General features: G+C 42.1%; 1 protein-coding gene across 5 annotated transcripts in view; it reads right to left on the reverse strand.

Annotated features, from left to right (window-relative positions):
- Positions 1–820: 820 nt before the first annotated feature.
- LOC112467290 (gamma-aminobutyric acid receptor subunit beta) overlaps positions 821–27657 on the reverse strand; it is a 77540-nt gene continuing 50703 nt past the window's right edge. For 2 of the 5 annotated variants that reach the window (XM_025035837.1, XM_025035836.1), the window contains exons 4-10: positions 25305–25531; positions 24189–24271; positions 15766–15903; positions 14158–14442; positions 13315–13463; positions 11364–11520; positions 821–10799 (exon numbers count right to left, since the gene is read on the reverse strand). In XM_025035837.1, coding sequence (XP_024891605.1) covers positions 10654–10799; positions 11364–11520; positions 13315–13463; positions 14158–14442; positions 15766–15903; positions 24189–24271; positions 25305–25531 — 1185 coding nt within the window. In that variant the 3' untranslated portion in view covers positions 821–10653. Of the gene's footprint in view, positions 10800–11363; positions 11524–13314; positions 14443–15765; positions 15904–24188; positions 24272–25304; positions 25532–27657 lie in introns of those variants that run through there. The other 3 variants (XM_025035835.1, XM_025035834.1, XM_025035838.1) reach the window with 2 other exon arrangements.

The raw sequence follows: 27657 nt of genomic DNA on the forward strand, positions 1-27657 counted from the left end.
TTAGTGATGCGCATCTAGACTTTCGTTCTCTTACGCAAACGTTATTTAGAATATTATTTCAATGAGCAAGTAACTAGGAGAGCTCTCGTTTCTCTTCATCTCCGCCGCTTCCCTCTTTTTGCGTGTCCTCGTTTTCACCGGCTGCTCCATAAACCGTCAATTGCATTGTGTTCTTTCGGCAGTCAGGGTGAACGGTCCAGTCACTTCGCACGAAACGCGAGAAACTTCCAAACGCAATCGTGACACAGCGCGACAATTAGGGTAGGCATTCTTTCACTCGTACTCCTCCTTCCCCTTTGCTCCCACGCTCTCTCGCTCGCCCTCGTCCCCCGAGATTTATTTACAACGAATTCTACACGTTCAGGATCGCGCTTTGTCGACGATGGAACCGTTCGTGATGGAAGAATCCTCGGCCGAAAAGAGAAATCGTTATCGTTCGTGCGTCCTAAGATCCACGATTTAGTGAACGTCGTTCTGCGTATCCATCTCATTCTCGACCAGCGACATTCTCGACAGTAAAGACAGTTTTTGACAAAGGGATCAAAATCGTTCTTTATCTTGTATTCTATTTTCAGAATTTTGTCGTGCAGAGATTCGTGGATAAGTATATCAGATTTATATCAGAGACATATTCTTAATGTTTTTACTGTTGAGAATGTCGCCGCCGAGAGTTCGCAAGTAGTCCTCCCCCACGATAGAGTTGCAGCCAAACGGTATATAACTGAGCAGCACACATTCCGACGACACCGGTTTGTTATGAGTCCCCGAGTCCCCGAAGGTTGAGTCGTTCGATCGTAGAGAAAAGGTAAGTTTTCGTACGTCATCATCGACCATGCATTTTATTCGGATATTACAAAAAATGGCCTTAATAGCGCGCGGCTAATCGTAAATGAGGGCGCTTTGCCGGGATCTGACCTACTTCCCATCTCTATTAGCAGATGTTCTTCCGCTTTCCACATTTTTACGCGTCGGTAATGTTTTTCTTACGTCAGATTTCGCTCAGGCTGATGCACACTCGAAAGTTTTACTCTTTTCAAAGCGACTTTCCTTCTCCTTCTTGCTCCAAGATGGACGTTTTTATTGGAACACGGTATCACTCTTTCATCTTGCTGCCTCGCTTTTCTTTCGAAGAAAGAAAAAAAGCGACGGTGAAGATTCTCTCGTGATAGTGCGATTCTTTCGTTCGTTAACGCGAGGAAGTTTGTTAAAAATTACGTGTTACTCTCTAAATGACCGATTTTTATCTATTATTCTATCGTAATTAACGTCTCTCTTTAAATTTGTAACAATTTCAAAATGCAATTCTTTTCTTGTCGATCTTTACTCGCGTCGATAAGTATTAATTATCAATTATTTCTGTTGCTAGAAAACATTTGTAGTATTTTACTTTAGATACGATAAACGCTAGAGGTCCACGTTCGGTGCGAATCAGTCGAATTTTCACTACGTACATTTTTTAAATGTGCCGTTAGAAGTAGAGGAACCGTCGGTACAGTGATTGTTTAGTCAGAGAGCTGAAAGGAAGAGCGCTCGATGAGATCGGTCATCGCTCTTAGAACGATTCTCGATGGTAAAACTGTCAGGTGTATATCATAGCCTTGGTTCGCTCGCGAGACTGTATTCGTGCGTATTTCGGGGATGGAAAAAGTGTCAGCGTGGCTTCGGGCAGATCTGGCGGGGCCCCCGCGCGAATCGGATATAATATCTACAAAATCTCGATAAGTTTGTTTTGTCATCTTCGTCATCGTTCCTCCCCCGCAATCTTCCTCCTCCTCTTCTTTTTGTCTCGCTGCCTCGAGGAACAGGAACTTCCCCGCAATGGGAATTACAGACCACGGAGATTCTCACGCACGTACTTTCCGTAGTACGTGTAGTAGACACGCGGACATTCTTACACGAACGGATACACTCCCGATTACGACAGACACTCGTATTTCCGGACCTATTAGTCTACGCCTAGCTATTATGCGTATACTCGCACTATTGCGCGCCGTACAAACGTTACACGTCTCTTCCCCCACCGTTACATCGATTTTTTACGTCAGACTTTTCGCTTTTCTCTTTCTCTGTTTTTCTCTCACTCTTTCATTCTCTCTCACTCTCGCGCTCTCACTCTTTATTTTTTACCTCGCACAATCGGCGTCGCAGCCGAGTAGAAAGTTGCAGGTAGTGTAGGTATACTCGGTACGTGTACCTGTCTACCAAGTGCCGTATATATATAAGTATGTATATATCGTTAATTATATATAATCGCTTCTCGAGATGTTAATCGCCCGATCTAGAGGGTATTTTTAGATGTTCGGTACGTGTTGCGTGTATGTTGTGTATGTGCCTGTTGTGTATGCGTGCAACGGCTGCGTGTCCGTGTTTGTGTATGCGTGTCTCGGGTACATGTGTATCTACATTTGTCTTTCTTACAGTTTACGTTTTCGTAGAATACGTTTCTACAGTATAATGCAGTTAGCGTGTGTCTTTAAATACATTTTAGAATTTGGTACTCTCGTCGAGACGACTCGTCTTCGCGCCAACACTTTCGTCTTCGTTCTTTCATTCAGAGTTTCGTTCGCGTTCGCCGATCCTCGCTTTTTTCCCGCTTTTCGCGAAGCAACGCAGACGACTCCTCTCTCTTTCTTTCTCTCTTTCTCTCCTCTCTCTCTCTCTCTTTCTCTCTCGCCCATAAGGGGACGCCGCACTTTTCGTCGAATTTGCATTTCTCACCGATCTCGAGAGCGATCGAGATAGTTCGCGAAGCGATTCTTGATCGCGATGCATGACAAGTGCGCGAGTCCCCCGCCGGAGAAGGGAAACGACCTCAATTCCGCGATAACTGAAGATTGCATCCCTGAAATCCGTCGAGCTCTCGATTCGATGCCGCTCGAAATTCTCAACTATCTCGAGTGAACGGCGGTTGCGAGAAATATCGGAAGCAGTTGGTACGAAACTGCGGAATCTCCGGCGACAAGCGAGAGGCGTTTTAGGACTGGTTAAGTACAAACGATCGCTATGCCATAGTTCACGTACACGTCTCTCGCTTGCGGCACGAGTAAATCACGATCACATATCTTCCGTTTCGACAATTCCACAAGCCTCTCTTTCCCCAATTTCTCCCAAATGCTTCCCGATCAACTTCGTTTCCTTCGTGTCTTTTCGTAGCGCTATCGCTCTGTAACCACGTTTGATAAATATGGTAGAATGTCTCGCTTCAATCGTTCGCTTACTTATTCCGTAAAGACTTAAACTACTTCTGATATTTATACAGCCATTCGCGATGCTGACATAAACATTGCGCGAATAATAAAATAACTACATCACCGTAACAATTTTTTAATTATCTATGATTATATAACGCAACGAATTTCATTATATGCAATATGGTATATTTATATTCATAGAATACTTGTCAAGTAAAGTTAAATAATGTTAAATAATGAGCAATCTTAATGCTTTGCCCACGCCTTCCTCGCTTAAATTAAAAATAACTTTCTAACTTATGGAATTTAGAATTTGTAATTGGAATTATAAAATCAAAGTCCACGGAATGTGCGCATGCGATCGGTTGAGCGGTGACACGGTTTGCTTATCTACCAATGATAAATCAATTGTTCGATCCATCAATTTAACATGTACGAATCTTTCGCGAAGTAATTCAAATTGACCAATCGACACGATCAGAGTTACATCGGCGTTTAACGTTTCTCGTTGTCACCCGAAATGGTTGCACCGCTCGCTCCGGTTTCCTGTCGTTTTTTTGGTTGCATCGCCACGATTGACTAAAACGTATATTGCAATATGAAGTTGGCAGTTTTCGTTACAACGCGGCTTGAACTGTCGTGGTCTTGTCAGAGTACATACACCGTTGGCGATTCTGCCGTGTTGCGTGCCGCCCAGAAGAGTTTCTCGCTCGCGACAAAGATGACCGAACGACGTGAGCGTTCGTTTTGTCGATAATTTCTCGTAACTATGATCGTTTCATGAAGTGAGATAATGCTAGCTGATTGTGAGATAAAATGAGGTAAATTATTCCGATTGGCGATAGATTCTTCACGTTTCTATACGCGTTGATATATGTATAGATATAATACTAAAGTCTTATCGATGTGTGAATGTATCTATAAAATTCAAATAAATTATTCATGATCTCTGTACCTGTACACATCTGCTGATGATTTGACAACCATGTTTTGAGCAATTTTTACGTTTACGTCCGCGGACGAACAATTATGATCGCAAATGCATAATATGTGGATGGATTGATAAAGAGCTCGACCACGTGGTATTTTCTCACGTCGTCGTTCTTATCTACGCATAATGATAAATGTCAAAGAGTTCATACGAGCGTATGTAGATCGACTCTTCTGGTCGTCTTCGTCGGCGATCACGGAGGATACTCCGAATCTTTCATTACGCAGTAGATAGTCAGCAAGTAATCAAATTGTCGATTTTTATGACCTACATTCGCTGCGAATGAACGTACGGACGAACGAACGAACGAACAAACGAACGAACGAACGAACGAACGAACGAACGAATGAACGTACGCACTAACTTCTCGGCCCCCGACGTTCTTCCAGTCTACTTTGGTTTTCTCTTTTTCCTATACTTTTAAAAGTGATTTACCTAAATACGTGCGAACAGTCACATTTTCGTGTGCACTACATTTGCGTATATATATAATATGTATATATATATATTACTTCGCAATAGGTACTCTCTTTGTTTAACGAATACAATGCTCTGTATAAAACTCGTATTTACAAAATGTGATCGATTTATATATAATATTAATATTTCTGTGTATTTTTTTCTGTATCTCTCTCTTGTCATATCCCGAGTTATATCCCGAGATACCTGCGCGCCGGTGCTCTTTGTTTTTATATAACGATTTCATCTATTTGGTAATGTTATACGCGATATAAGTGCCCGCCGATAACGCAAGTAGTCATCCTGCCAGAGGATAAAGAACATTGTAAATCTTTAAACGGTCATTTATAATGTTAACGGTAATAAATATAATAATAAAGGTAATAAAAATTTTTCAGTGACTAATAATAATAATGGTCGATTGTGACGTCTGCGGGGAATTGGCGCGTCCCATATATAACGTGCGTATGTCGATTTGTGCTTACACTGCACGCGTTTCTTTTTTATAATTCGGCACAAAAAATCGCATTGAGCGATTGAATTATCGTAGATGAATGCGCTTAATTATCGAGTTTTCTGCTACTAAATCTTCAACGTTGGATCAGCGAAGTTACCTAACTTCGAATACTTACTGAGATCAAGCAAACGTATATATGTTACAAATTTATTTGAGCGTTACGAATATCTTATATAAATAACATATTAATAACAAAATTTTCTTGATAGCGTCATAATGAATAAACGTGATAAATGAATAAAGAATGCATCTAAAAAATTGCAGCGGATGCGCGTCATGTATTCTCAAGAAATTAATGCGTAATCGATCATTCTGAATTATAACAGCATCGTTCATAATCGATCATCATTACATTAACAATTGAATTAGTTTAGTATCGCGCATTCGAAAGGAATATCGTTCATTCGCGATTTCGAAGCTTGCACGCTCTGTATCGCGAGATGCACCCGACGCGTTTTATTACTTTAATTATTTCGTTATCCGTAAAGTTAATTAATTATTACATTATTTAATTATTTGCTTTACTTTACACCTAACTGTATGTCTATCTAAGGAAGAGTTTCTCCACCGTCTTTGATCGTGGACACGCCAATTCCCGCCGTTTGTCCGCCCAGCTGAAAGATTCAGCGTAAACAATAGGCACGCGTATATGTCACCATACGCGCGAATAAATGCATATAGTTACCATAGAATATATCACAACAATAAAACGAGTTAGATCCTCTCTCTCTCTCTCTCTCTCTCTCTCTCTCTCTCTCTTTCTCTCTCTCTCTTCCCTCTCGCTCTCCCGTTATTATAGAGACTCCGAGCAGATAACGGATGTACAGTTATATAAATTGCACACAACGCTTCCGGTTGGGGCGGACGTGGAGAAATGTATCAATACTTATATATTATGTACGAGCGCAGCCGAAGAAAGAAACGAACGAGGGCTGGACACGCGATTTGCGCCTTTTCGCGCACGACAAACTCGCGCGCCGCCATTATTCGAATTATCGCGTGATTACCGCGATTGAGAACCGGATGCCCGAGTGTTCGGCGCGGAAAACGCGAAAGCGAAATAAGTCGCTGAATTAACGCGCGAACGGAATGCCGCGGTTGATTGTACCCGCGATGGGCGAATTATCACGGTTGAATCTCGCGAATACGCGAGATGGTAAGTCTGTCGGGTCTGGTGTAATCGCGCCGGTGTCTGAAAAAAATCGAGAAAGCCGGAGCGCGCGTGCAATCTTCTACACGGAAGAGTTAAAAGTACGTACAGCGATTAACCGAACCGGTATAATTTCGCTGATTCGAAATTTCGACGTCGTGAACACTGAAAAATCACCGCTGTTGTTTATTTGCGACAACGTAAGAATCGAAATTATACCGGTCACAAATTGTAATCCTAAAGTACGATCCACGCTATGGGAATGTAAAATTGACATAGATACTTGAGAATTTTTAGTCACTCCTTATTTATGGTCCTAGAGTTATTTATGTCTTATAAGTTAGCGGAACAAAGTGAGCAGAACCAATTCTAACTAATATTTTTATTTGTTGCACATTTGTTGCTAAAGAAAAAAATTTGTTGCTCTGTAAGCTTTCTTAAAAAATGATGTTCCGCTAAAGGAAGATATGTTAGCGGGACAATATATATACCTATATATATAGCAACGAAATTGCATATAACAATAACGTAAGAATTTGTTGCTAATTTGTTGTTCACAAAATATGTCCCGATTATGTGCAATTTTATTGCTATATGTATATTGTCCCGCTAACTTAATCTTCCTTTCGCGGAACATCATTTTTTGAGAAAACTTAGAACAACAAATTTTTTTCTTTGGCAACTTTTTAGCAACAAATGAGCACCAAATAAAAATATTATTTAGAATTGGTTCCGCTCACTTAGGTCTACTACTAACTTATAAGACATGAATTATTCGTTCCAGATTTGTCGATATCGATTTTAAATTTCATTAACATACCTAAGAGATTTATCAATCGCTAGATGTTTTTTGAATATCGTTTTGATGACGTTTATCATATTATTTAGGGAATTATATTTAATGGAGTATTAAAAAAAATCTATCGATATAAACTAGTGCTTTCAACTTTATACGGCTTCGACGATTTAGTGACTTGAAGTGCTTTTATATTTTTCTCTTTCGATTTTTACGTAAAATTTAAGTATTTTTTTCTCGGCGAAAGAATTACCAATTAAATTTAGGTATATAGTGTATCTTAACAGACCGAATGTATCACGTAATCGCTTATACTGAGAATTCCTAATTCTCTTTTCTTCTCTCTTTTCGAGTCGATAAGTTTGACCAATGTCATCTAATAAAAATCATACGGTTCAGCGTTTTCGCATTGGTAAAACGTGACGCTCGAATATGACCATCCCTCTTTCGTTTCTCTCGAATATCTGAGATGGATAGCGGACCAAGGCAGAATCCTGAACTACGGACTACTTATATATTTCCATAATGAATTCTCGCGGAGCGCGCTAAGGCAAGGGATCTCCTTATTAAATGCACGACTGACAGTGGCGTCTGGTAAACGGACTATTTGGCGATTGCGAAGTAGAATGGAGGACGAGAATGGGGAGAGGAAGAGTAAGAGCGACGGCAGAAGGGATGAGAAAGAGTCAGAGGGTGGGTTGGGCGTGTCAGCTGGTCGATATCCTGAATGGCAAGCTTCCACGGCCCAGCTTGCAGTCAGCCGCTACGTCCGAGGGGCAAGAGAGAAGGCCAGTAAAAAGAGAGCGCTTGCATGTATATATGTATATAAAATGTTCTAGAGAAGTTTTCCACACTTCTCCTAAATCATAAACAGCAGAAGTCCAACTAAAAAAGAATGTCGCCCAATTGTTCTTATATTGCAAGCGCTTGAAGATTGGAGTTTTGAAGAGTTAAATTTTTAAGAAAATTATAAATAATAAAACTTTATTCTTCTGTGAATTTTAAATAGAGCTTAATATATATAAAGTTTTAAGCTAAAATTTAATTATTAAAATGTACGATCGGAAAAATTACAATAGCAAAAGATGGCATCTAATCCAATCGTTGTCGAGGAGGAATTGGCTACATTTAAAAGAAAGTGCTTGGTTACTAGGTAGCTTATATACGAAAGGCGCAAAGAAGAAAGTTCCGAGTGTATAGGTTTTGGAAACTTTTTGTGTAAGTGATCGATGGTCTGTAATGGCGAACAGGATTTTAGAAAGTACGAGCAGCGGAGTGCGCAGCATCCGCGAGAAGAAAGTAGAACGCCATGCAATTAACGTTAATTAAATTGACAAAACATGGGCAACGAAATACGTTGAAAAAAGAAGACCGTTGTAAGCTCGTGAAGCAACCCACGCAAATAAGAGCGATTATATTTCACTGTCTTTCTCATCTCTTGCATAAATACTATAAAGGATGTCGATGGGATTAGCTACGAATTAAATCGATAAAATCCAGCGCGGCTGCGTCGGCTTGCTATTGTCACATAGACAATATAGATAAAGTGTTATTTAAGGATAATAATCGCGGTTGTACAGATTTATTTTCATCAGGTTTCTTTCTCCGCCATTGTTTTTCAATATACGATGAAATAAGATATGTCCATATTCGTACGACACGAGTATTTTATATATATGTCAATTATATATCAATTTTTTTTCTTTAGCGAGAGCTTTTCTTCAAGCGAAAGTAAATACAAGTACCGAGCTGCATTTCGCCTTGGTCCGCTGTCCCTCTCGATTTTCTCGACTTGATTGGAGTGTTTTTACGTCCGATCTATAATCATTTATACGTCCCGGGAGTTTCCCTACGTAAACAGTCGCGACTACGTAGTACGAGCTAAGAGTACTCCCGATTGAGCCATGTGCACACGCACGTACACGCGTACAGAGACGCCCTGGGACGAGTGACGATATAAGTTCACCGATTTCGGTAGCGGCGACGCGATTCATACACATACAGAAACATACAAAAGTCGCGTCGTGAAAAATCGTAAAAAAGTCCTACGAAATGAAAGGAGAGATCTGGCTCGTACTTGGCCGTAATCCAAATAAATGCGGATGCTGAAGTGAGGCCGCTACCATGAAACCCGAGCCGCTTTCGTCGTGGGCGTCCTGCGTCGCGTTATCCCCTTCCGCTTTTCCCCGCCGTTATATCTTTGTAGATCTCGCGTAGAACGCTCTCCATCGATCGTTCTGCGTTCTGCGTACGCATGTGTGCACGCACGTGTGTCTAATATGCGTGTACGCGCGTACCTAACGTGGCCGCGTACGCGCGCGTGTATGTATGTTAATATACATATACTTACTGTACTTACTTAGATAATAAGTCGCACCAGTCTCCGATAGCACATTGTTTTTTTTTCTTCGTTTGGAATATGAACTTTCCCGCCGTTTTTTTCGTTCCACGTGCGCACTATCACTCATACATTTTATACTCGCGTTCATTCTCTCTCTCTCTCTCTCTCTCTCTCTCTCGTTCATTCGCATTCACGCGCGCACATATGCCACCATGCGATTTCCGCTACGTTTTCTCTGCGCGCGAACGCTGCTGACGGCGTCAGAGCGACGATTCATCCTCGACCTCGACGAACGTCGATAATCCTATATTTTTCCGTTCTCAAGCTGCTCTCGATTGAATCGTCGCTTTAAACCGACGAGTCTCGGTGTTGTTCTTAGCGTTAGTTAATGTTACTATGTAATGGTGGCTAAATTGACAAGTGTTTATATCGAAGGTATTTTCTCCGTTTAAGAACTAGAGATACCTAGACTGGCAATGTTTTATGGTATGTATGCTCGTGGATTCGCCTTCGCGATTGAGCTCCTGCTTGCCGTTCCGCTTGCATCGCGACATATACATTTCTATCGCGCGACGTACCTATATATATATATATATATATATATTTATTTATTTATGTATATATATTGAGTCTTTAACGAAGACGCCTCGTGTACAGCGAAGATAGCCGAGGCTTACGCGTGCCCGATCGCTGATTGACGAACAGGAGCCTGTTGCCCGGTTGAAATTGCGGTAGTCACTGCAGATGCCGCGCAAGTAGTGAGAACGCGCGTTTGATAAGCCACGCCAAAGCGATGCGGCGTCTGAGTTCGTTCGACCGTTTCTACTTGCCGGTGATCGCGAAGTAGTCCTACTCCGCGTCTAGGCGACCGCACGGCTTGCCCATATTCGTCCGCTACTACTTCCAGTTGAGAAGTGGTTACCGTGCTCTCGAGACGGACCTAAGCGTATGTTTTGAGAGCACCTTTCTGGTCCGCGAGCTGGTACGGCTGGTCTCGGATGTCGTTCGCTTTTTACTACCCGCTTTTTACTACCCCTGTCCTGAAGTAGTCACCGAGCGCGCCTCGATTTTTCCTCCTTGAACCGCTTTTCGCTCTTCCTCTTTCGCGAATCGGTCCTCGTCTCGTTCCTACGCGTAAGAATGCTCGCTTCTGCGCGCTCTTTTGCCCTTTTTTTTCTTCTCGATTCGGAGCACCGCGACGTCGTCGTCTACTTCGCCTCCTCGAGCAGCACGAGGTCGTCCGCGACCACGTCGCTGATGTGGAGGTAAATAATCCAGTACATCAGATTGAAGCAAACGAAACATACCGGGAATACGATGCGGGAATATTTGTCGATGTCCGACGGCGTTATGCCTAAAGAAACGTTAAAGTGACTTAGAATGGTTGCGGCGCAAGATCGTGAGGGAAGAGAATTGCATATTTCAGTGAGCTTCCGAGTTCGCGCGGTGCCGTTGTACCTTAAAAGGGTACAAAAAAGCGTCTAATAGTGCATCGTAATGCTTGAAAAATAAATTGTACAAATGTTTCTTAAAATGCGCATAAAAGCTTTTTAATGAGATGATCAGTGACAAGCGTTTTCGGACGGTGTTTCAAGCGTAGAGAAATTGTATATATATAATACAACGCCGCGCAGGCGCGTGGTATCATCGGCCATGAATATTGCATAGTCTTGGCGAAGTTCAAAGTACTCGATATCCATATTGCCACAATTGACGGCCTTGTCAGGCCCTTCATCCAAGCGATGACACCACGCCGGTGGCCTTCCGAGCTCGCTGACGGTTAAACCGTACAGTAACGTTTATTTTGCCACCGTTCAGAAGCTCGTTGAAATAGACAGCCTGCCAAGCTAAGAACCGATTATTTGATAGCTTGCCAGGCGGGGGGGGGGGGTTGAAAAAGTGTTATAAAAGTGCGTACATGGTCTACTCATACCGTAGAGCTTGGTGATGTCCTTGCTAGGATGAATAATATGTTGCGGCGCGCCCGCCGATTCTTCATCGGCGCGACCATTTATGGTGTTCTCGAGCGTCCCACCTTTGCTGTGTGCCTTTGGGTCGTGCACCTTGAACCGCACCTCCTGGACAACATGGGACCACTTACAAGAGACACGGCAGTTCGCCGTGGGGTGTCCCTCACCCGAGGTTTACCCCGTAAAACTTTGTCGGTTTGGCATGCGATACCGAGGACTGGGCAGTGTATATTTTATTCGTTCAACGCGGTGACGTCCGATTTTACGTTAGTCATCGGAGCGATTGGCATTCGAGAGACTCACCTGCTTTTATGTCGCTGTTGCGACTCGCGTCTCTGTTATATATAGTTTATTCCGTTATATATATTTTAGGAACGTTTAAGTGTGAAATAGGAAAAGTCTCTCGTAAAAGAACCGCGGTTCGTAGAAACGCGCGGTGCGATTGCTCGTGCTTAAGCAAAACGGATTGGTGAAAATTTAATTGAAAGCTGGTGTATGTGATGCTAATTGATATACTGTCGGGATGAGATGCGGGAAAATTATTATTATTTGTTGCTGGTACATAATCATTAGTCGTTATAAGAGACTATTTGTTTGATGTAAAATGAGATTATGCATACTGGAATATAATTTCTACTTTTTTTTAAGTTAATATTAATGTAAAAAACATTATATGATTACGGATTTTTACAGGAAACTGTAAGATTGTAGAATATTTTTGATGGTTTTATTATTTTTAATATTAATTAGATTTTATTATGCATTTGAAAGTATAATACTAAGAAAATCACCAAAGACATTAGATTCGATTTTAATACACTTTTCATATTTCGAAACAAAGCAACTATAAAACTCTTGAAAGAAACAAAATGTAATTAAAAGCGTATCAAGTATGTAATTAAAAGAATCGTGTAACGTCATTAGGCATTTACCGCCGGATAACATGAATAATTAACTTTGTAATAATAATTAATTAAAACGTCTCATCTTCTTATCCGACACTTTATAACCGTCCTTCGTCCGTCCGTCCCGTTCATCTTTGTCGCTCGTTTACTCACTTCTTTCCGCTCTACCACATTGTCCTCTTTCTTTTCCGGTCTTTTAATATTTTCTGTTTTCCCGGAGAGGAAGGGAACAAGAGAGGAAGGGAGTCTACAATACCCAAGATTAAAAGAAAATTTATAGTGCGTCGTGTCCGTGTTGGCACGAAGCACGTTGTCCGGCGCGTCGCACGACCGAATGGGAAATTCATTTCGCAGAACCTTTTAGCTTTTGACCTTTCGAGCCTGCCGTTTTTATTTCTCTTTTTTAAGGGGGGGAGGGATAGAGTGCATATTTACATTGCGCGATGGTACGTGCTGAGCTGGATCGAGGATAATGCTTGGCTTCGTCCTGTTGAGCCTGCCCTTGTGACGAGAGAAAAGAGCTTGATTAGCTCTAATATTCGTTTATACCGCTGTTTATTAAAAGATTCGTTTATTGCAGTCTATTAAAGAATTTTTAATGGCGATTACCACGTTAATCAGTATTATATTATTGTTTATAATTTCGTTATTTAGAATTCACATTTTGAGACTTCGTTCATCGTTGACAGTAGGCAAGACAGATGATATTTGTTGTATGTGTATGCTTATATATAATATCACACGGCTCTCGGGAGCCATAAAGTTATGAAAAACAAGTGCTACGATTATGCATAAATCTGTAATAGTGCCACGATCGGGACATCTGGATATCTTGACAGATCCGATCGTCTACTCGCTGAAAGAAAGCGTGTAAAAAATCGCCCAGGGGAGCGCTAGTACTGGATCTCCTGGTCGTACGCGGTGATACAAAACGACATTCTGCATGGAAGAAAGAAATTCGGGAACGACGACAATCTTGGCCGTCGCTACTCACAGTTTGCTTAGGCGCATGATCGCCATGATCGCCGGGTACGCGCGGCGGTCCTGGATTTTCGCTCGCGGCCTTCATGCTCTCGGCTATCTTTTGGAACCGATTCTTCCGCATCTGAATCCTCTTCGCCATGTAGCCCACCGTGGCGTACTCTGCGAAGAATAAGAATCCACGGGAAATGAAAACACGTAACCATTCAATGCCATGACACGTCTGCCACTGTAAGATCTGGGCGGGTAGCCCGGTTTCACGGAGCCCACACTTCCATCCGTCGAGAATCTCACTCATGCTTGCGCTCCCGGTACTTGTGTAGAGCTCACGTGCAGATGGAAGAAAGCCATTTCCCTGGAAACCCCGGCTATGAACACCGCGACGGCGAAGTACCTTGATGTCGTATATGTAATGACTAATGAGATACTCGCAATCGCGGTCGTGAAAACGCAACAATGTGTGTGTCGTACCGTGTATGCTAATCGATTGAACAAATCCGCGGGGCTCTCTTAACCCACATTGACCTTTCCTTGTCTCGCGGTTGCTTCGCGGTGAACATGATTTCGCGAGACGCCGTTTCATTCGCCATTCAACGTAGGTTCGGACTGACAAACATTTACGTCGTCGTCGACGACAACGACGACGACGACGACGACGGCGAAGTAACTATTTCGAGGAAAATGGGTCCCTTGCATTTGTCACGTGAGCCCTGCACAAGTATCCGTCTACGATACTCTACGAGCTCGCTACTGGAACGGCACGGCTCCGAGCTATACGGAGTATATGAGAGGACGCAGGATGGAAAGCTTAATGGCAGCGACGTAAAGGCACGGAAGAGTACACGATCGCACTCACCGAGCAACGAGGCAAAGACCATGACGAAGCAGGTGCCCAGATAGACGTCGATGGACTTGACGTAGGAGATCTTTGGTAGCGCCGCGTTCGTCGAGGACATTAGGGTCGTCATAGTGAGCACAGTGGTTACTCCGAGGGCCACCCGAGCGGGGGTCGCGTTTCGGTTTAGCCAAAAGCTCACCCACGATATTATGACAATCAGCCCTGAGGGTATGTAGATCTGGATCAGGTAGTAGCCCATCGACCGTACGAACTGGATCTCGCAGGCCAGCCGCGAGTAATTCCCTACGATTAAAAGATCGAAGGTCAGGACAGGGAGACGGAGAGGCGCTATTTAATGTCTCTTTATCTCCCGTGCTCACTGTCCTTCCTCCTCACTGTTCGTTTATCTCTCTCTCTTTCTCGCTTTCTCTTCCCTTGCATCTCTCTTTCTCTCTTTCTCTTTTTCTCTTTTTCTTCCTCTTTCTGTTTCTCCGTCTCTCTTGCTCTCCGTCTCTTCCACTCGTTCGTTGTGCTCTTCTCCCTTCGAGCTCCCGTTTATTCTTCTTGCTTGATCTCCCGTTCCGTCACTGGCCTTTGCCAGGAAAAGCGATTTCATTGTTTGCGAGTAGCTCTCTCTATTCCTTGCACCGCGCCGGTCGGAAATACGGCGCGCCAGAGCTGGCTGGATGTTAAGTGAAATTCGCATCGTTGATGCGCGACTCCTCGTGCTCATATTGTGTACGTCTGTCAGTGTAGATATGCATGCATGCACGTTACAATGAAGTATACCGGCGGCGTGTATTGTGCGCCGATCGAGAGATTCGAGAGATGTGGTTGCATAGGAGAAAAATGAGAAATCGATTAGAATGGAAAATCGAGTTATCCCTGTTGCAATTTGCAACCCCATGGCTTTCTTCCGTTTTAACGAGAGGGAATTGGCGACAATTTATTTCTTGCGCGCCATTATTGCTCGAAAAGATACATTGAGGCAAAAGATATTATTTTATCATTAGGATGATCGTATATACATCATTTAATCGTCACCTGCGATATAATCAAAGAATAGTATTCGAGCATATCGAAAGATGAAAGGCTTAATGTGGGACTCATGAGGAAAATAGCAAATGCTATAATCGTCTTCAGCTGGAGTGTATGCTACATCGTTGAATATCATATGGGAATTTGCTCGCACCACGAGAAATTGGTGTAGAGCAGATGACATTGAAACACCACGATGGCAATATGAAGACAATTTTGCTCACCCAAAGTTTCATTCGAACCAAGTGGAGGAATGTGGCGATGATTTCTCAAGGAAATTCATCGCCGTCGAATGCGAGAAACGTTTCCTAGCCGGCGATCCGTTTGATGCCAGCCAGCTCCACTATGCAACGGAGCTTATATGATGCGCGAGATCGCGAGAAAGAGAGAGATCGATCGATCGATCGACGGCTTTAATGTAAGTAAGGTACACAGGATTGCGACGGTTTTTTTTTCTTACGAGCGACAATTGCACCTGCGGACATCGGATAGCGCTCACGTGTCTCTCCACCTTACCCATGCCGTTAAAAGCGAGGGTTGAACAATTATTTGTTGGTGGTGGGGGGTGGGGTTGTGTTTATACGTTACCGGTGGTAAGACTAATCTCCATGGCACGTTGACGATGACCGAGGACCTTGAACTGAGGCAGGGAGACCTCGTTGCTGACCCCGACGCTGTTTGGGCCCTCGTTCCACTTGTACCGGATGTCCCTCATCGTGTATCCGACTGAAAAAATAGAGAGACCCCCCGCGGTTGGTACGTACCTTCGCGGAAGCCCTCAAACGCATTTCAGCTCCGAGGGGGCCTCCACTTACCTCGCACCCCCATCAAACCTTACGAGTCCGCTCTCTTTCACTTTTTCCCCTTTCTCTCTGTTCACAATTTTCGTTCCTTTCTTTCTTTCTATCTATCTGTCTCTCTCAGTTTATCTTACTCTCTGTCCTTCTCTATGAGGGATACCCTTGCGAAGAGAGGCTATCGAGAGCCCAAAATTAAACTGACTTTAAAGGAGCATGTGGGCGGAATATCTGGCATGTAATGAGAGATCGTAATGGACGATCTTCTCGATTGTTGGGTACGATCGAGAAGCGGAAGGCGCGTATTATCCGTATTTACGAGTCCGTTGTGTCGATTATTGTTTTGATGTTGTGGATAGTGGATGTTAGGTCAAAGGTGGACGTAATACTATTCCTGAAACCCATTAGCAACTTGTATAGCTCGTATAGCGTACGTATCTGTTATAGAGACGTGGAAACCCATTATTCGCGTATTGAGCGGGAATCTAAACTTGAAACTCTCAAGATCAAAATGTTTATATTAATATTGTAAATCAGTATTAATATCTATATATTGACATGTAATGACAGTGAGGGTAAAAAATAGTACAACGTCCATCTTGTAGTGAAGAGGAAACCAAATCTGGGAACGATGGATACGCGTGACTTATCGTCTGGGTCTTCCGTAGTGTAGATAAGAACCTATGAGTCGATCAGTCGATCGGTCGAAATGAATGGCCGTAGGACTACGCTGTCCCACTGAGCAAGCTCGTTCTTACATAATTAAATGTGTTCGCGAAAAGACAACACAGTGATCGGTGCACATCGATGCGGGTAAAAACAGGATTCATATTATATATGTATATATTGCTCACACATGACTTGTCCAGTTCTCGATACATACTGTTATATACATGTATATATACGTACATATATACATGCATCGAAAACTGGACAAGTCGTGATCGCCCGTGTGAGTGTGGCCTGGTATTCGCAAATATTTCGCGGTTGAAAAAATTTTGCCATTTCACTTTTTGATGGCGTTATTTGTTTTCATTCGACATTTGTACACAGTTTATATACATACATATATTATCCACGCGAACTTCTGGACCAAGTTTAGAAGGAAGAACGAATAAGAGGGGAATATCTACCTGTAGATAGGTGTATGGTTGTCTGTCGTTGCCTGTGACCGAGCACGCGAAACTGCGGTAGTTCCACCTCGTTCGAGATGCCGACCGACTGTAGGCCGGAGTTCCATTTGTACCGAATATCGCGCATTGTGTATCCAACTGCCGGGAGAACAAGAACACAAATATCTTCGCTCTAACATACAATAATTAGACACTGAGGTAGTGTTCAGTTTGGGACGGAAGGGCGGTTTCCTCGTGGGAGTACAGTAATTAGAAGCAAAGTTGTCGCGCGAGCAACCTAAAGCGGTTTCCGGTTGTCGCATCACGATCCAATTCTGTCGCATAAATTTCTCTCTGTGCGCGGAATCGATTTAGGATGCCCTCCGTGCCGTTACATCATAAACGTCATCGAGATAGGCATTTTAGTCTTAACTATAACATAGTCGTTTATATTTTCCGAAGTCAGAAAAAAGTACTCTAAAATTTTCAAGACCAATATCATAGTTATAAAAAGGAGAGCCGTCGTGAATTCTGAATCTCTTCTTATATTAAAGTTTAGAGATTTAGGGTATAAGTAGAGATAATTTTATCTTATATAAGTTTCGGCTTTGAATATCTTGTTTTTTTTTTTTAATTTATATAAAGAAGATTGTAATTTTGTATTAATTTATGTTGATCTTCTATTCTTCGTAAAATAATGCCTTCTGAAGCGTTTATGACGTTTTGCGGTTACTACGTCCAAGGCCACGCGGGGATGCCGATTAATGATATCGATGTCGATTAATGATATTCCTCTTTTCGCTGTGTGAAATACAGATTTACCGTGAGATAAATGCAGCACGCTGACTTGGCAACTTTGGCGAGTCTCATCTCTCTATTGTGTTCCTTCCCAACCAATGAATATCCCGCGATCGGATTTTGACGATTATCGATCATAATTCGCGCCTATTTGTTCCCTCTAATGCCTCCGCGCGGCCTTCCAGCGCGTACATACCGCACCGAGAAACATTCCTCCGTAACTGAATCTTAGGTGATTACGATCGTTACACCGCATTCCAGGCACCAAAGTGGCATTCCGTCGCGGTGGCGGCTACATTGCGCGAGCATCGGCCAAACATGGATTAAGCGGTAAGCCTCCGAATATGCCAGATTAATTGCTTTTGTTTTTGGAATCCGATTTCGAATGTCGCCGCGTTTTATCACGTTCGGTACTACGACGCGATTCCGCACGGTGGACACAGCTGCATGCGGCAAAATCACGACTCCGATAATGACGTTACGATTCGCAACAGGCGTGTTCAACACTAGCGGTCCGAAGCTCTGGAAACGTCAGGTCTTGTTCGCCGCGGTCAACATAAAAAAATTTACTTGTCGCATTAATGAGAGAATAGTGTGATGCTGACGTTTTATAATATCTCAGATCAGATGCATTTTGTACTTGATCTTTTTCATCTTTTAATTGTATTTCTTATTGCAAGCCCTCATTATACTTGCAAACGAAACTAAAAAAGAAATTACGGAATGAGAAAATCGCGTTCGCGAGCAATAATGACCATGCTTAAAAAAAAATAAGATTTGCAAAAATATTACGTGCGCTCGTTCGTTCGTTCGGTTGTTATTTCTGCCGATGGTCGTCGCATAATTAAGTGCAGCGCAGATAAAAATTGATACTTTTACAAAGATACTTTTATAAAGTTTTAATAAAGAGGTCCTGGACACTGGGGGCAACATTAAGCATCACGAAGGGTAAAAAGGTCGGAGGAGAACGGGGAATGGGGCCGTGGCGGTGGCTGTTGAATACTGCAGGGAGGAAGACTGCGGCAACATTAGCAAAATACCGGGGACTATGGTAGTGGCAGCGAGTTTAGGTTTAAGACGAAAAGAGTGGAGAGTGTATAAGTAGATATGGAGAAGCAGAAAGAAAAAAATAGAGTTTTGTGCTCGGCATGCTACAGTGACACGTACAGGCTCGGGGAGGGAGAGGGGGACGGGGGATTACGTAGATTTACATGTATGTGCTACATGCTTTACGCCGCGCATTTCACCTTGCTGTGCTGCATGCTCCATGCTACATGCTCCATGCTCCATGCTACATGCTCCATTCTCCATGCTCCGTGTTTTGCGAGGAACGCGCGAATTTCCATACCGGCTTTACGGTCGCCTTCTGTTAAAATTCAAACGTTATCGTTGAACAATATTATCGAGGCCTTTTCGAATCAGGATTCGAATCAGTTAATCAGGCTTGTTTGGTGTGTGTATGTACAACGAGAAGGAATTGCGTTCTTGTGGTGGTTCTTTTACTTTTACGTAATGTAATAATCTAGAGTGTAGATTCTCGAAAAGTGCGATTTATCTTGTCAAGCACAGTCAATACTGATGCAAAATTGAAAAATGTTTAAATGTTATTTTTACGTAGAAGTTAAATCTCTCCAAAAATCTCGAAAAAGACAAATGAAATATTGTCGTCATTACGAAAAAGAAAAAGAAAAGTAACTCGCACGAACTATATATCTTTAAATGTACCACTTACTTATTTTTTTTATCCTGCTCTGGAGTGGACCAAAAATTTAAATAACCATGCCGACACATGCCGTTGCCGAACAATATTAAATAATATCTATATGCTCTACTATACGTACAAAAGTTGCTCGAGTAAGGTCGAGGGGGGTGGGAACGTACCGGAACAAGTCGCAGATAAAAAATCAGGTCACAAGCAAATTCATATAGGCATACCGATAACGTGACCACAGCGTGGTACGCCATGGGTAATATTAGAGTCTTTTCTTACATGCGCTGGGCTAGATGCACAATGCGTTTTAATTCGGTCGGACCATTGTCGACACGTCGTTTCTGGATTTAGCCTCCTTCGGGGCTGGCCGTCGTCGGCCCTTACTACGTCCCCGGACACGAGGCTCAGTGCTATATGTCGGAGGCCCTTCAGGTTCGGAAGGGAGGAGGGTTGGTAAGTGATAGTTTAAGTGATGGCGGTGGTGGTCAGTGGTAGTGGCGAGTGACAAAGTAGTGACAGTGTTTGAAAAACAGCGCGCTTTCGTCGCGTTGTTGATCTCGGGATCGATTTACGGCGACCGCGCGCCGAGAGCTCTCGTTTGTATATTATTTACAATCGTGCGTGTGCTTCGGTGGTTTATTCTAGTTCAGCGTGATCTCTCTCCCTGAACATATGTAGGTCCCTTTCGCAGGAAATCGCCGATCTTGTAGACAGAACAGATTCCATTCTCTGTATAGATGTGTTCGTCATGTATACGCGGATTACATACGTTTATTACAGTGTTTCTGTCGAACTATGAAAAAAAGATTCTCGCTCAATTCACGCAGCTTATCGATGAGTGATAATTGAATATCGCCGAATTTTTTTTTGACGATTGTTATTATTGTGTGCACGTATGTAATCCGCGAAACATTTTCATTTGGCAGCGACAGAGTGTAGAAAGAGGATACGTCGTGTATATTTTAGTTATTCGTGGCAGATACATGCGCACGGTTATTTATTCGTATTTATTGTTGAACGACCGCGAGCAAGCGACCTTCGAGAAATCACGCGTTCAGCTAAGACCGACGTGACGACTCACGGTCAGCGGTAACTTGGTAAAGTGGAGACCCTTCGGAGGATGCTCATAAATACGTTCGCATACGGTCTTTGCGTAGGATGTGACAAAGCGTGTCTTGTAAACGTATTGGTAGTTTGGAATTGATGGGTATCGCTTCTTTTTATAGTTGAAGCTACCTCACGAGTGGAAATGCAGAATTGGAATCGTCGTTTTTTTGACATGAGAGTCGCAGTCGTTTCGTGTCGACGAGCACGGATATGCGATCCGCTATGATCTGAGATTACTGCAAATTGCACGTCTGCTCTTACCCTTTGTTACGACGGTGTACGATTTGTTACGATATCCGCGATTCGGTGAAACACGAGACTGACAATGAGATAAGATGAGAGTAATTTTATTTTGTTCATATACAGTGAAAGAGAGACCGTGAGAAATTGGCAATTGCAAAAATACTCGTGAACTATCCTTGTTCAATATCGTGTGGAAATCGATACGGTGAGAGGTAATAATATCTCTTTTAATGGCTAAGTTAAGAGCGAAACGATGTTCGTGACCCGACACTTTTCTATCTGAAACTAATCAAGAAACTCTCCAGAGTTCTACAAATTCGGTGCCTTTCTGATGCCTTTTCTTTTTATAGATCAGCCGTGATACGTTTCAGGCAGAATTCACGCGCGGAAACGTTCTCGATCAAATCAAATCTCTATACGATTATAAATAGAAACCAAGAGTTTGGGTCAATCACAGAATTGAATTACATGAGAACCGTAGTATTATTAGCTTGACAGTTTTTAAGCGGAGAATATGCTAAAATTAGTGAATGTGTGTGTGTGTGAAATGTCTTTAAAAAAGCCCTCAGAAAATAATATTATAATAAACCATCATTATCAGTCTATCTAATGATCTATCTAACGATTTACATTTACGGCATAAAGCGATATTTATCTTTCTAATGATCGAGTTTATTGACATTGGTTAACTTTAACCGTAGTTTAGTTGTCTGTTTACTTCGTCGCGGAACTTCAATTAGAAAACGACAAAGATTCAGTCGAACTCGAATAAAAGTTAATGGGAGCCTGTAAATCTTTCGAATCATCTCGAAAGTTTAGCGATTTGCGCGAGCATTCTCCGGTAATTCATGATGGGAATGTATCGCGACAACTTATAACGATCGCAATAACTCGTATTCGAGCAGTCCGACCAATTAAGGACGAAAGGGCGCCCACGAAAGTCCGAGCTTTCTACTCGACGAAACTAATCGACCAACTTGGTCGACTCCCCCTGCGGTAGGTATCTCGTACGTCGGACTTCCGGTGACCCTTCGACCCTATTCCACGACCGACTGAGTTTTAATATAGATCTTTTAGCGGGGGCGAGTTGAAGTCAAACTTTTTCCATCATCCTGAATAAATCGGCGGGTTCGAACGTTTCTGTGTGCCTGTGGAACGACGATCAAAAACGTCAAATGAGAAGCACGCAATTATTTACGTTAACTATTTTTAACATGTTGAAATGTTTTTCTTACAAATCTTCCACTGGCACCTCTGCAAATATAATGGTTTTTAAGTGCAAGTGTTTATGCATACTTCTCTAATTATTCATTATGTAATCTTCATTATAATGGTGATTTGAACCTAACCGTATCGCGTTGACTTATTCAGGCAATTTGCGCGGTAAATTTGCTATCGTGTGCGCGAATTATTAATGCCAGTATCAATAAACAACGGTAATTAGTTCGCGTAATAAAATATATCGTATAAATGGCGAAACGATTCTAAAAGGGCGTTCGCGAAATTCTCTTTCGCATTTTTGCGTATTAACACACCGTGCAATTTGCAGCAGTGACGACAATCAACACGAGCTCGTGACAGTGAAACGTTAGCGCTATCAAACACATCACGTACACACGCACGCACTCACTCACACTCACTCACGCGGTGATAATCTTCTCGCATGTGTCTTTGCGCACTGGAATGTTTCCACGACGCATCACAGCTCCACTGGTCAACCTACGATTTCTATGCTTATAGTCTAACGGAGCGACTCGATTAATCGAGACGTGTCTCGTCGACGACTCACAGTTGCGTATATAGTGCGCGCATCGATACGGAGGCCGTTGTTACGGCGCATCGAAGCTCCTTTTTTAAGGTGCTTATTACTGACCGCACACTGTGCTCAGTAGCAGAATCGGGCTTTCATTGTTAAATCATAACTGCGTGGGACAAAGGAAAATGAGATTACATCCTCTTCGGTTCCGACTATTCGCGGGTACATTATTTATTGCAGAGAGAATCATCTTCTCTCTCCTTTTTTAAAATAAAGTTTACAGAGGAAAAAAAATTTGCCATATTTGTGCTTAAATTTAAAATGTATGTTCACATTTTGTTTATTCATCGATTTTCGCGCGCGCTTTGCGAGAGAGAAAAGTGAAAAAGGAGGGTGGGCTGCAATAAATGCCCGACTCTGCAAAAGTCCACGTTGTTACATACGTACAATCACTGTGTATGGAATAAAAAAAAAGAAACCCAACCAGTGTGTGTGAGCGAGAGCGGGTGAGTGAGCGAGTGAGTGAACGAGGTGAATGGGGGAGTGATTCTCACTTGTGTGGCTGACTGATCGTGTGAGTGAGCGTGTGAAGTGGCGAGTGACGGACAGACAGACAGACAGATAGACAGATAGAGAGGGAAAGATAGAAAAGAAAGAAGGAAGTAAAATCTGATGTCGGGAAAAAGGCGAGAGGGGAGGCAGAGACCGTTGGTAGTTGAGGGAGGAAGAAGGGAGGAGAGGGAGAAGTGGAGAAAAAAGAGTGACGGGGGGGTTATGGAAGTTGACAGTATTCTCTGTGTGAGCGTGTAATAAAGGGGGGAACACGAAGTGTTCTCTCTTTTCTTTAATGCTCGACGCAAATATACACAGTAGAAGCGTCTTTCTATGTCTTTATCTGAAAAAAAGGAGTTCAAAGCGATGTACAATTGAATCGCATTGAATCAGCGACAATCGGCTATCGATAAGGACAGTTTCTGCGTATCGCTTTCGGCGTTATTCTCGAGTTCACATGCACGAGTTCACATGCTGAAATTGATCGTTCGTGTTTTACAATCCGCTTCAGCGAGAACTGGTATAGGTACGGCTAATCGTGAAACTAGAGAGTAAACGTGACACCGCAGACTTTTTCAGTGATACACCAATTGATAGTCGTTTCTCAATTTTATTTTTATCAAATGAGATTGACGTTATACTGTGTTTAACAGTTTTACTCTTTTAAAATTACGTGCACGTGCTCGACGATTGACGTCAAAAGGATACGGTGAGTCGATTGTCATTTTGGAAAGTAATATGCAATTATATTGAAGTGCAAGGAAAGTCTCTCTGACTTTCGTTATGCGCAAAAGTATGTGTAGTAAGTATGTCGAGTAGAACTAGGCGAGAATGTCGAATTCTGTGAAATAGTATTTCGTTTGTTCGTATGCACCTATATATGTAATATGTATAAGTATACGTATGTACATCACACACGCGCGTTGCGTACTTACAGCTCTCGATCTCGATATGGCACAGTTGCCGGTCCATCGGGAAATACTGCAAGTTCATGGGACACGACGCTGTAATCGTTAAGCTGAAACACATTCAATAAAGCCGGTTTAACAATCGCTTCTCGACAAAATGTTTTATGATATACGAATGCAGGGATTCTCGCAGCCAATCCATTTGCACCCGAGTAACGTTGAATCAATGTGCGGGAATTAATTCGTAGTCGACCTCATTACGCCCGGAGTCACGTCAGGATTAACGTGTAAGAACCAATCCGTATCGATTCGACGTACCATTAATACATGTCTATTCTCGTCTTCGATGAGACGTATTATACGAAACGATACAGACGTATGTATTCGCATGATTCGTGCGGACAGTGATCGATGACTTATACGCTGGAAGCGGGGAAGAATTATTCACGCAAATGAGCACGCGCTCGCTCGGTTCATCGATATTCTTCTTTCGTTCCCCGACAGCGAGCGGCTCGATTTGGCACTTCCGATCCGGAAGTCGGGGATGTAATATAATGGAACGATATTGCACGAGGGAGTGCAAGTTAGGTATGCATGGATCGTCTGAATATAGCCGGCGCGTTAATACCGGAACACTCCCGGGCACTCGGGAAGGGGATAGATACGAGGAATGATATGGGGCTGTGTTAAGCGAGAAGAGGGTGGAGGCCGCTACAGGGAACAAATTTGTCGCGCCGGGCACAATTGGTCCCAGAAGTGCCACGAATGTTCTATGGTGATGGAGGACAATGAGCTCGCGGTAGAAAATATCATCAACGTTTTCCCTCGGACGATGAAAGTAACAGTTTAGGATAAAATCCACTTAACTGGCTCGAAGAAAGAAACATCTTTTAACCTTTATCTATTGCTCACCAACGTAGCGTATTATATACATATCTTGTTTCTTTTCTATTATTATCTAAATTAAGCCTCGTCATAATGATGGAAAAAAAAGAGCTTACTTAGATGACTTTCAAACTTGGATTTACAATGAAAAAATCTGACGGTTGAAAAATATTACTGTGTAAATCGGATATATATTCCATTTTATACGTATATAACCGTAGATGATACGGGTTGGAAGCTATAAGCTGTTTTACTCACCGTATGCTACGCGTGATGCTCCCCGAGTGGTGAATGCGAATGAACTCGTTGCTGGTGGTAGCGATGTGAAAGTACGACTGCTTCTCGTTGACGAAGAAGGTGTCGGGTACCCAAATGTTCTTGATGAATTCTGAACCGACGCTGAGCGTCTCGACGCCCGTTCGCGGCTTGAACCCGAGTCGTGGATCCGTCCAAAATTGTCGGAAGTAAAAATCCAACGTGAAGTCCTGGTAACAGGTGGACGACACAGGTGACTTATTAGTTTGGTAGTCGTTTGTGTTCACAGACATATTGGAGAAATACGAGGATTCACGTAAGCCTTTCCGTATTTTGTACACATATCGTGTTTTTTGTTGTTGCTCCGAAAATGATAAAAAAGCGATTTGTTGTTGAGTTATCTTTATTATCACTAACCGTATCTTTTGAATAAAGCGTTATTCTTGTGCAATACGTATTGTTTTAAAAATAGAAATAATGTGGAAATTATGAATAAATTTAACAATTTAATAATAAAATGGATATAATAATAACAATATACATAATACAATAACAATTTACATTTAAGATATAAAACTTTATTTAATATTATTAATTACATATTTAAGACAGATATTATTTGTGAATGTTATATAAATATCAGTAACTCACAAAGTGCGTTTTCCTTGTTAGTCAAATTTAAACAACAAATGGCTTGTGTATTAGTCGTTGAAAACACTGAGGAACATTTTCAACGTTTGCAAATCTTTTTAAAACAGAGCATACAGAAGCCAATTTGAAATGCTACGTTAGTCCTCGTTCTTCTCACAAGTCCGAGCGTATAAAATCTCAAGAGATTGAAAAGGCGTATGGCGTTTCTACGCAAGAGGGAACGCAAGATTGTGCGAGATAAATAACGATTGTGGTCTAATTCGGAAGAGATATTCGTGCAAGGAGAGTTATACGGGAAAGGAAACACGTTCGGGATCGCGAACGTCGACAGGCACCTTCGAAAGCTTATCGAGGCGGCTCGTCGCGGTTATCGTAATACGTGGAATCAGCCACTTAACGCTTACGTGACCATCTATATATCCAGACCTCCTCCGGTGTTCTACTTGACCCCACGCTGTGAAACGAGGCGAGGCTAATTCGGCGCGGCGCGGCTATAAAGTCCGAAGTTGCGACGGCAACTTCGAGAGCTTTGTGGAGCGCTCCATCATTGGGTCTCACACTCGCAAGAGCGTTTATCGTGGCTTGAGCGACATGCGGAGAACAACTCGGACGAAAGTGATTTCGGGTAAACGTGTGATTGACGATCGCGCGATTCCATTACTGAATCCTCGTGGCATTATATTAAATACTAAAGTCTGAAAAATATTTATTTATTTAAATTTAATTTTGTTGACAAATAACTTGCGATATTTTCATTGTAAGCAGTATGCAACAATATATTGTACAAGAGAATTTGGTTTAAACAGATAAAATCACGCGTATATGAATTAAATAAAATTAAGTTGGAAATTGTATAATAATTCGCAGATGTTAGTTTGCTATGATTCGCAAAGAACTGAATGTTTTTAATATTACAGAAACTTCACGATATAATAATAAAAGAGACAAACTTTAAGCTTTCGTAGTTGCGTTGAAAATAATAACGGGAGATTTTGTAGTCAAGAAATTTCTTTCATATGGAATTGAAGACAATAATATCACAGCTATATTATACAAATAATACGTTTCTGCGCCGAAATAAACTCGTCGGCAATGTCACGAGCTTTCTAAATTACTCCACTGCCGATTTCGCTGAAACGTTTATTCGTATGGCTGAGGAAGTTTAAGTACTAAACTGAGAAGTGAGAGTTGAGCGCGTTCAACTGAAATAGATGAGCAGATTTATTATCCAAGGTAGAAGTTTCTTAATCGGCTCGCTATTATAGCAAGAAATCCTGAAGGGAATATGCTTAAAACTTGCTTGATATCTTGATGAGGTTTCGTTGTCTCACTATATTATTGAATATTGAACTACAATAAAATTTAATAATTATTAAATTATATTTGATTGAAGACTTTAAACAAGTTTGCCAATCTCACCACGTTATTATTAAATAATATGAATCCAAATATACACGTAATGCTAGCTATATTTTTTGTTAATAATTTGAATGTATAGTTATTTTTTAATTAGTTTGAGATATCCATGTGTTGATCATTACGTTGTAATGATCTGTTGATAACACACATGCTATATTATTTGATTTATTACTGTAATATTATACTTGTTCCATTATAACGCAATGTTTCCAATTAGTCTTATATATTGCAGAGACACGTTAAGAATCTAGATACGAGCCCTGCCGTAATAGCGCACAGTTACGAC

Source organism: Temnothorax curvispinosus, unplaced genomic scaffold (assembly GCF_003070985.1).
Source record: "Temnothorax curvispinosus isolate PA1 unplaced genomic scaffold, ASM307098v1 QBEX01017148.1, whole genome shotgun sequence".
NCBI classification, from domain to species: domain Eukaryota; kingdom Metazoa; phylum Arthropoda; class Insecta; order Hymenoptera; family Formicidae; genus Temnothorax; species Temnothorax curvispinosus.